General features: G+C 43.9%; 1 protein-coding gene across 1 annotated transcript in view; it reads right to left on the bottom strand.

Annotated features, from left to right (window-relative positions):
* Positions 1-7,049: 7,049 nt before the first annotated feature.
* Positions 7,050-10,326, bottom strand: part of LOC102017540 (carbonyl reductase [NADPH] 1-like) — a 3,835-nt gene continuing 558 nt past the window's right edge. The window contains exons 3-5 of the mRNA XM_005375980.1: positions 10,175-10,325; positions 9,607-9,714; positions 7,050-8,313 (exon numbers count right to left, since the gene is read on the bottom strand). Coding sequence (XP_005376037.1) covers positions 7,877-8,313; positions 9,607-9,714; positions 10,175-10,325 — 696 coding nt within the window. The 3' untranslated portion in view covers positions 7,050-7,876. The remainder of the gene's footprint in view (positions 8,314-9,606; positions 9,715-10,174; position 10,326) is intronic.

The raw sequence follows: 10,326 nt of genomic DNA, 5'->3' as shown, positions 1-10,326 counted from the left end.
TGCTGGATGTCCCTTCCCAACCTGCTCCTTGCAAAACACACCAGCCCTATGTACCCTGTGCTATTATCTGTGTGCAGACCCCAGTGTAGCCAGCTCCCTGTGGGCAGAGACAGTTGTTTTAAGAACCAGGCCCTCCTTATTAGTGTTAACGTTTAAGGGCTCGGGTCAAGGATTAGGGTTAATTTTTGGTGAGGCTTAGGATGAAGGCTTTAGCTGAGGGGCAGTGTGGTGTCTTGGGTTCTGGTTAGGGTTAGGGTGAGAGTCAGGGTGTGGCCTTGAAGTAAGGTTGAGTGGTTATTGTAATGGGTTGGCTTAGGAAACTGGGGTCAGATTATGTTGACTTATCTTTTATGTTAAGGTCAGAGTTAGGGTCATGTGTCATGTGTGAGTGTTAGCCTAGGTCTATTAGGATTTGTTCACTGCTAATTTCAGTGCTAGGGTTTTAATGATCACATTGTCTATTATTTTCATCATTAAGCACATTGTTAAAATTATATGGGAATGTGAGGAAATGTAGCATTAGGATTAGGGACAGTGTTAGTGAAGCTGAGGGTGTGGGTGACAGGGTTAGTTTGAAGATGAAGGTGAGTTTTGATGGTAGGGTAAGGGTGAGTGTTGGGTTTAGAGTCAGTACAAGGGTTAGAGTGAAGATTAAGGTTAGGGTTAGTGCTAGGGTTTGTGTGAAGCTCTAGGTTCACCACCATCATAGTGTCAGGTTTCAGGTTTAGGTTATCGTTGTTAGTGGTTAAGGTTAAGGTTAGATTAGCATATTAGGGTTAGAGTTTGTTAGGTTGGGCTTTAGGGTTAGAGGAGGTGTTAGGGTTAAGGTTGCACTTGGGATTCGTGTTGGATTTGGGTTGGTGTTGGTGTTTAGTTTGGAGTTATTGTTAAGCGTTTGAGCTTAGGTTTACACTTTGGTATTAGGGTTTGCAGATATGTTTAGGGTTTTTACCTCATTCCTTTATGTGTGATTGTGGAATTTTGGAGACTGGAATTCCGTTTTTATTTAAAAATCACTTTCTCAGGATGGAACAGTTGGAAGTGGTGTTGAAAATTTTCTGAAGACGCTGCTACCCCTGTAGCTTGAGGGAAAGGGTTTTCAAACTGCTTTTGGAGTTGAGTGGCATTTTTAGGCGGGTATGTATGGATGATGTGCTGGGATGGGACCCAGGGCTTCCTCATGCTAGGCAAATGCTCCAACCCTGAACTACAGACACTGCCAGCCCTTTTCATGGTACTTTCTCCCTGAGAAGATCTACTTTGGTTCTAGTCTGGATGCTGCTAGGAAATCTGGAGTCAAAGGGATCTGAGTGCTCTGTGCCTGCCGGGCCACTGTACCCCAGGTCTTAGGAAGGCAGCCCCCAGAGCCCATTGGGAGCTGCGTCATCTTGGGAGCTGATACCAGGAAAGCAAAGGGGTCAAATGCATAGTGGCCTCCCAGCTTAGGGCCTTGTGAGAAGATTCCAGTCCTGAACTCCTTGGTGACACACAATTAGGACACCTGGTAGATGTGGCTTGTGCCCTGCTGGGCATTCCCAGTAGGTCCCTGTCATGGTTTGTGTCTGGACCAGTTTGTGTCTCATTGAAAAAATTCCCTTTTTCAATCCCTTTGTCTCCCTTCCCCCTTTTCTCCATTACTTGAACCTCTTCTCATTTGAGAACAGTCTATCTCCCTGCTTCTTATTTATCTTTTATATTATTTGGGTTTCTCATATAAGAGAAATCATGCACTATTTCAGCTTGTGTGTCTGACTTCTTTCTTTCTTTTTGGTACTGGGAATGGAACTCAGGACCTTGCATTTGCTAGGCAGGTGCTTGTGCTACTGAGCTATATCACCAGCCCTGATTTATTTCATTTAACACTATGGTCTCAAGGTACATCCATTTTCTTACAGATGACTCTAGTTTATCTTTCTTTATGGCACAGTAGTACTCCATTGTGTGAGTTATCACATTTTCTTCATTCATTTGTTGACAGACATATAGGCCACTTCCAAGATACAATTATTATGAATTATGCTGCTTTAAACATGGGTATTCATATATCACTGTAATATGTCTTTAACTGTTTCAGGTAGATACCTAGAGGGAAATAGCTGGATCAAATGGAATTTTTCATTTCACTTTTTTGAGGAATCTCCATACTGATTTCCAAAATGGTAGTACTAGTTTACATTCCTACCTACAATGTGGGAAGGTTCACATTTCCCTGCAGCTTCACCAGTATTTGTTATTATTTGATTTCTTGATGATGGTCATTCTTTCTGGCATGAGATAGAATCTCAGTGTTGTTGTAATTTGCATTTCTCTAATAGCCAATGATGCTGAGCATTTCTTCATGTCCTTATTGGCCATTTGTACTTCTGTGAAATGTCTGTTCATTTCATTTGTTTATTTTTTGATTGGATCTTTTATTTTGGGTGGGCCTTTTTTTTTAGTTCTTTATATATCCTAGATATTAGACTTGGGAGTAGCTAATACTCATTTTCCTGTAGTTACTGTTCTTGACATTCTTTCTTTTCATTTACTAAGAATCTTAAAAATGACTTATAACTGTAACTTATTCTGTAGGTTCTGTTTTCACTGCTATCCTGGACATTTTCCAATTTATCTTTCTCTATACAGTTGCATGCTATGGACAAAGTAAGAGCGCATGTGTTTGCTAATGATTCTGATGTGCTTGCTTCCTTAGCATGCCTCCGTAGTGTAGTTCAGATGCTTGAAGATAAAGGGTCCACTCCTTCCCTAGCACAGAAACCGGAAGCACACAGCCACCTTAGCAGTCACAGTCTGTGATTATGAATCAAAGGACCAGCAGAGGAGAATCTGTAATTATATCAACATGCCAATAAATGCTAGCCTACAGACAAAATGGGTATTAGCTACTCCCAAGTCTTATGTAACATAATACTCAAACACAAACAGTTAAATTGTCCCCTGAACCCAACCGAGTACTGGAGATTGCACCCAGTGCTCTGCATGGAGCTACATCCCAAGCCCTTTTTTATATGTTCAGTCAGGGTCTTGCCAAATAGCAAGGTTGCCCAAACTGGACACCTACCAACCCATACTAAGTGCTAAAGCCTTGTTTTGAGGATTAAAAAATAGAGTTGGGAGTACTGTGAAATAAGATTTATAGAATGATATTGGTATGGACTGAGCCTAATGCCCAATTAGTTGGACTCCAAGCCCAACAGACCAAACCAGAGTCACTCATTCATGATAAAGTTCTATGTTTCAAACCCAAATTAAGTTGCATATGTGATTTTCCAAGAAATCAAAGAGGGGGAAAACCAAATCTCCAAACAACCCACATTGGCACATGGATGTCTCCTCTGCTTTAACTGCTTGAAGAAAAGTAACTGGTGACCAAGCCACTTTTTGCTTTCTGTTGCAGACTTCCGCAGCCACTTTCTCTGTAGGAAACCACCATTCTCCTTGACTCACAGGACCCCTGGGTCTATATTATGGAATGAAGTGCTATTCAAATCTATAATCAAAACCAAAGCCATTAATTCATTTAGGAAACTTTGAGGGAACTTTACCCACTGACAAGTAGAGTTTGTCTAAATTAATAGGTACTACAAGCAACATCTGGTGCTGGTAAGTCCTCCCAGCCTCAAGTAACACTTTTTTCCTGCCATGCTGGGCAATGAATCAGAGCCTTGTGCATGCTGAGAAGTGGTCTATCGCTTAGCTACACTGTCAGCACTGCTGGACGACTTTTCAAAGTAAAACCAAATAGTGTTTATGAAAATTAGACTGACCGGTGTGGGTAGGCTACATCTTTCTCTCTCTGTGATTCCCAGAATGCCCCCACAAAGAAGGGAATGTTTATGAAGCTCTGCATCTTCAGCCATTTATGAACTGTTTGATGAAAGGGTCTATAATTTTCTTGTCCTTCAAACTCAATGTCTTATAATGTGATGTCTCCTTATGAGTTGTTTATCCGTAAAACAAACCTCAATAGCAGAGCAACACCCAGAAGTGCATGTAGCAGTTATGGTGGAGAGTGAACTTGATTGGCTTTGGGATCCATGCTGGAAACTGGTAGAGCACACGTCTGGGTGTGTCGTGGAAGCACAGCCTTGGGATCCTTCACCCCTTCCTCTGTGGCACATTCTCCTGCTTTTCTCGCTGGCCACCATGAACTAACAAGCGTTTTGCTCCACTATGCCTGCCTCCATGATGTTGCTCTTTGGAACTGACCATGGACTGAATCTTCTTAAACGTAATCCACATTAAACCTTCTCTCCTTTATGTTGGGAGTATCAAGTATTGTGTCCCAGCCACAGGCAAAGCTAAGAGAGTGTGTCAAGGTACCTGTGAGCAATTAGGTTCTTCCATCCACTGTCCTCAATGTAAACTAAGTGTGTTTTACTTGGCAGGTTTGATTAGCGACTTTGAGATTTCTGGAGAAATAAATTCTCATCCTGAGCTTTTTCCAAATGGAATTCACCCAACACCATGTGCTTCTGACATCCTGACTCTACCTTCTCTATCAACTGAATTCAATAACTGATGTTCAGAGTTGGGCATCTGCTACCCCAACCAATAATTCCTTTCCTCGTAAGGATTATTTGAAACTTCATTTAAAAATGCATAGGATAATTTCAGTTTTCTAGTATCCTTGACTAACTTCAGTGTTTTATTTAAATGTACACTTTATTCAAGTTGTTCATTCCTTTGGCATGACTTGTTTATAATGTAACCTCTTATCATTGTAGTAGTGTCACCTCTGATTTCTGATATTGGGAATTTTTGTCTATTATAGTTTTCCCCTGGTGTGTCTAGATGCATTTTATCAACATTTCTCAAGGAAAACTTTGTATTCACTTATTTTTCTCTATTATGTGTTCAATCATACTGATTTTTGTTCTGACCATTATTTTCTTTCTTCTTATTTTCAATTTCACATGGTTATTCTAGTGTCTTATTATGGACAATGGTGTCATTTATGCAGTTCTTTCCTAATATAGGCATTGGTATAAAATTACATTCAACTACTATTTTACTGACATTCTACAATGTTGATATGCATTTAAATTTTTACTCAGTTCAAGATTAATTCTGATTTTCCTTTAGTTATCTTCTTTGACTGAGGATATATAGAAGTGGATTGATTTTCATCTACTTGGGAGTCTACAGTATCTTCTTGATGATTTTTAACTTGATTCCATTGTGATCAGAGACCTTATTATGCACAATTGAATTCTTTTTGATGGTCTCAAAAAACTAAGGTATATTAAAGCATATGATGTAAATTTATCACAGGAGAGAAAAATAATTCATGATTAAGAAAATAAAATATATGGATGGATCCAGCAATCAGGTGTTGCAGGGCCTGGGAAGCCAGCATACCTTCTCTTGCAACAGAGGGGAAGGAATGATGTGTGCATAAGGGGGTGCAGGTGTGTGGGGTGGCTGTTCCCCACAGTATTTGTCTTCTCTTTTCACTGAAGGTTGAGAGTTGAGGTCATCAGCCAGAAGGATTGGTTTGGGGTCAGGTGTCTGATGGAATGATATTCATATTGCAGAACAGGAAATTGAAGCTGTTAAGGAATTACACAGCACTGGCTAGCAGAATTGGTGGTTCATGAGGAATTCTGACTGTAAATCTCAGAGAAGCCCAGGTAGCTCCTTGGAATACTTTCCCATCCAGATGTCTAACTGCCTGTGCAGGCCAGATGTGGTGGCTACAAGCAAACTATTATAGTATGGGGCTACCAATCTGAAATATTTTTCAGCTGTTTCTAAACTGAAGAACATTGGTAATTGTATATGCCCTCTTCTCTAGTATAGATTTAATTAACTTTCTTTATACTAGAGGAGTGTTTATCTTGAGTTCAGGTCAACATTTCTTTATTGTGTATGTACCTGTTATGGCTTATATCTAGATGTTCCCCCAAAGCCTCATGTGGTCACAGATAGAGATTTTCAGAGGTGGCTTGGTCATGGATGTGTGAACGTGGGTGGATTAAGTGTATGTGAATATGGATTAGGGGTGTGGTAACTGGATTAGTGTCCTGATTGGTTTGGCATTGTTCTGGGTGTGGGTAATGGAAAGCCTCGGCCTGGGGTGGGTGGGACCAATCAATACACTTTATAGCCTAGATGGAATGTAAGGAGAAATGAAGGCAGGCAGGCTCGTTGCTCACTACTTGTTGCTTCCTGCTTGTCCTGCCATGGACTGTTTCTTGTCTGCCACGCTGTCCTGGTTTGGAGCAATATAGGTGGAATATATTCTTTGCCTCAAACCCCATTCTAGGTCTTTGAACTTAGAATGTTTTCTTTCAAGCACTTAAAGAAACATGGTGTTATTAAGGCATTAAGGAAACATATCTTTGCAATTTAGCTCTGCATTTCCAAATTAGCACTTGGATTACTGTAGTCTTGACCTAGACATTTTGGTCTTCTGTTGGTGTCTGTTTACAAGTATAAAGTAACTGGGAGAAAATGAACAGCTCTGTTTAAGTGTGAACACTATAACTAAACCTCATTTTAAAAATAAGAGCTCCATCCTTGTTTTCTGGCTGATCACTTTTCATGTCTCTTAGCCTGGAAATGGCTGGTAGAGAGTGAGAAACACCATGGCAGTAGAAGCTTTGTCCTGCATTTTGCGATCCTGGGGAAGGAGGGGACAGAGGGCACACTACTTGATGCCCCCTGGAGCCCAGCAAGGTGACAGGCAGTGGACATGTGCTGCGCTTGACCACCAGGGGGGTGTTAGCCTGACAGCAGGTATGATGCTCTCACATAATGTGTAGTCATGTGGCAGGCAGTTTTCAGCACCTTATATCAAGACTTATCATTCCAGGCTATGAAAGAAACTGAGACAGCTAGAGGCAGTCATCTTGCCTAAGGTCATGCATTCATTAGGCAGAGTGAGGAATTCCCTATGATTTCTATTTCTTTTTGTCTTTTTGAGACAGGGTCTCACTATGCAGTTCAGGCTGGCCTTGAGTTCACTTTGTAGCCCAGGCTGGCCTCAAACTCACAGCGATCTTCCTGCCTCAGCCTCTCAAGTGCTGGAATTACAGGCGTGCAACTCCATGCCAGGCCTTATGATTTTTATTTTTATTTCAATGCTGGATATTGAATTCAGGGTCTCACATATGCTAAGTATGTATTCTGCTGCTGATCGATACCCTGACCTTTCCTCATTTTTCACAATTTTTCCAAAAACAGAAAAGGTAGAAAAAGCCTCAAACGGCAAATGGTCCATATATGCACTCTTCATACCCCAAATGTTGCCTTTGGCTGTCTTCCACAATGACTTAGGCTTTTAAAGGAACCAGGTAGCTGCCTTTGTCTTCATGGTGTTGTCTGTGTTTCCCAAGGGGCTGGCAACCTGGAGCCCGGGGGTCACATCCAGCTCTGCTCCTGGGTGGTCACGTGTCTGGTTTCCTGTCACAGCACAGCAGCTCTGAGTCGCTGCTACAGACCACGTGGCACAGAGGGCCGAAGGTAATACCGTCTGTGTCTTTCTGAGTTTGCTGAGCCCTGAGCTACATCATCCCTGCTCTTGACCTCACTTTAATGCTGATCGTACCTCCTAGATGGAGCTGGGTCAGCAGGAGAACAATCTGCAGAAAAGGGCATTCATGAAGAAATATTTAATCTATTGATTTGAATTCGTTATTTCTAGAAATTTTCCCTTTTCTCTTCCTGTGTCACAGAGGATATCAAAAGGATTACACAGAATTAGTATTCACTCAGTGAGTAGCTTACTCCATTAGATTAGTAGTAGATTAGTACTTAGCCAGTGATGGGGATTTTTTTCTTGGATAGGGATATTCTGGAGAGTGTAAATGTGCTTTGGGTCACACCAGGCCGTGGTACAAAATGGGACCATGGGTGGAGGTGTGAGTTGAGCTCACCATTGTTCAAGTTTTTTCTCTGAGATAAACTGTCCATGAGGCCCCCCAGAGTCTGGGGGTAACAAGGCCAAGTACACAGGGGTCTCAGCTCCTTCTTCTGGGCTTTTGGGGGCCGAGGGTCCCACCATGTCCGTTCTCACCCATCCTGGGCAACAGGCATTGAGCAGGATCTTGTCCCTGCTCCTCTCCTTGCTCAGTTTCCGGGCGTGGATTCTGGACAGAACTGTGACACCGATCTTAGACACTTCGTATGTAGAGTTGGGCCAGCCTTCCTTCTCCTGCACCCCAGTGCTTACATCTTCCACGAACTTGTTCATGAGCCCCGCCAGCTCCTCCTCCGTGATGGTCTCACTTCGAAACTTCTGCTGCAGCTCTGGGCTGCACTTCTTAAGGGCTCCGAGACTCAGTGAGCTTGACACGTTCACCACTCTGCCTAAAATACACCATACGTCCTTAAGTGGAGAGGCGTACACAAGACCGGTGAATAACAACCCTGCCGGGATTTTTAGAGCAGAACATTTCCATTTCAAAGACATTAGTGGGAAGGCTCTTAAGAGGAATATAGGCGGACAGTGTGGTGGCTGCTTGAGGAGTTCCATTCCAGCCTTCCAGTTTTGGGCAGGTGACATTAAAAACAGCTGCCCTTCGAGGTGCTAGTGAGCACAGTCTGAGAAGTGGTAGAACCTGCTAAGAGGACAGGACGGGAAACAGGACAGGAGCTGAGAGTAAGCTGTAATGTAAGTTTTGAAACTTAAACCACAATGTTAATTCATTTGAAAACTGACTGGCTGCCTTTACTGGCGTGTTCAATGACCGGTGGTTCATCTGCTATCTATGTGTGTGGGAAGCACTAGGAAGTTTATAGTGGAAGAAACACAGTAAAATGTGAAAAGGACAGCATAGGTTGATGGGAGGTAAAATGAGCCTGGAGCTAGGCGGGGTCAGACTACAGAGCTCACTATGCTCCATGCTAAGGGCTTGCAGTGTCTCCCGAAGGACTGTGCATTGGGGTACCCAGGCAACAGCATATACAGAAAAAGGAACACGTCAAGGAGGAAGGTCTCTTAGCATGTTTGCAATGTGCAGTTTGACAGCTGCTGCCTGTTGCAGGGCTGGGGTGAGCCAGACCCTGAAGTCACTCAGTGGGTACAATCTCAGGACCCGGTAAGTGATTATGAATGTGCAGAGCAAAGCCACCGCCAGCTTGCTGGGGCGTGGCTGAGATGATTTAGGGAGAAGGATGAGCATTGTCCAGATATGTTTGTTTCAGACTGAGGGGTAACGGGAGATGATGGAAAGGCGTGGACAGAATATGTGTGGGGACCCTGGGAGTGTTCTAGCTGCTGAGTGCTTGAGTCACTTTAGGACAAGAGGTTCTACTGAACTGGTGTCAACAGAGGCTCTAGCATCCTGAATCAGATCATGGGGTGGGGATGAGGGACAGGATGGAATCCCAAGAGCCTCTAACACATGAGTGGGGGCAGAATTAAGAGCTTATGTGAGGAGACTTCAACCAAGACTTGAAGGACCAGGAAGAGGTAGGTATGCAAAGAGCAGGGGAACAGAGACCACCAGTGGCCAGAGAAGTGAGGACAAAACAGCAGAACTGCACCTGCAGGGTGGAGACACAGTGAGGAGGCTGGTGCAGCGGCAGCTGCAGAGGGAGAGGAAGCAGGGCCTGGAGATGAGGTCCCAGCAGGTGGGGACAGGTCAGCACCAGACTCACCTTGGGGTCTTATTAGAGGGAGCAGCTCCGTGCTGACATCCCTGGTACCAAAAAAGTTTGTTTTCATGGTTTTTTCTGCTTGAATATGAAAGGGTGTCGGATCTGCCTCTTTTAGGAGAGAAAGACAACAGATTTAATGAGTGTAGCCTTTGGGCGGATTTCATTTAAAAAAAAAACCAAAAACAGTAGGTGTGACTTCTGCTCACTTCTAAGGGAAGTTTGAGTTTAGTGTTGTGCAGCGTCAGTCTCCTAGTTTATAATGCACTATTGTTTCTGTAATATGGCAACCTGAGAGGCTGGGTGAAGCTTGCCTAGCAGTGTCTTGGCGTCTTCTGTTTATCTCAAAATGAGTTAAAAATTGACCCAACTGACCTAACCCTTAGTCACACATAAACTATGTTCAGGTGCCTGGCAAACACAAGGCCTGGAAACACTCCAAGCCCTTCCAGGCTCAGCTCCTGCCGCAGCCCCAGCCTCTGATTCCTCCTAGGGATGGTGTTCCGCACCCCGCAAGCCGGAGGGGCCCCACCGCAGCGCTGCCTCCGCAGGCACAGCGCCAACTCCTTACTCTTGAAGGCGATGCCCGCGTTGTTGACCAGCACGTCGAGGCCCCCGTACTCCCTGCGCAGGAAGTCGCGCAGCGCTCGGATGCTCTGCAGGTCGTCCAGGTCCAGCTGGTGGAAGCGCGGGCTCAGCCCCTCGGCCTGCAGCTGCTGCACC

Source organism: Chinchilla lanigera, unplaced genomic scaffold (genome assembly GCF_000276665.1).
Source record: "Chinchilla lanigera isolate Chin_1 unplaced genomic scaffold, ChiLan1.0 scaffold00006, whole genome shotgun sequence".
Classification (NCBI taxonomy): Eukaryota; Metazoa; Chordata; class Mammalia; order Rodentia; family Chinchillidae; genus Chinchilla; species Chinchilla lanigera.
Note: the sequence above shows the minus strand (reverse complement) of the source record. Positions and strands in the feature narration are given on the sequence as shown.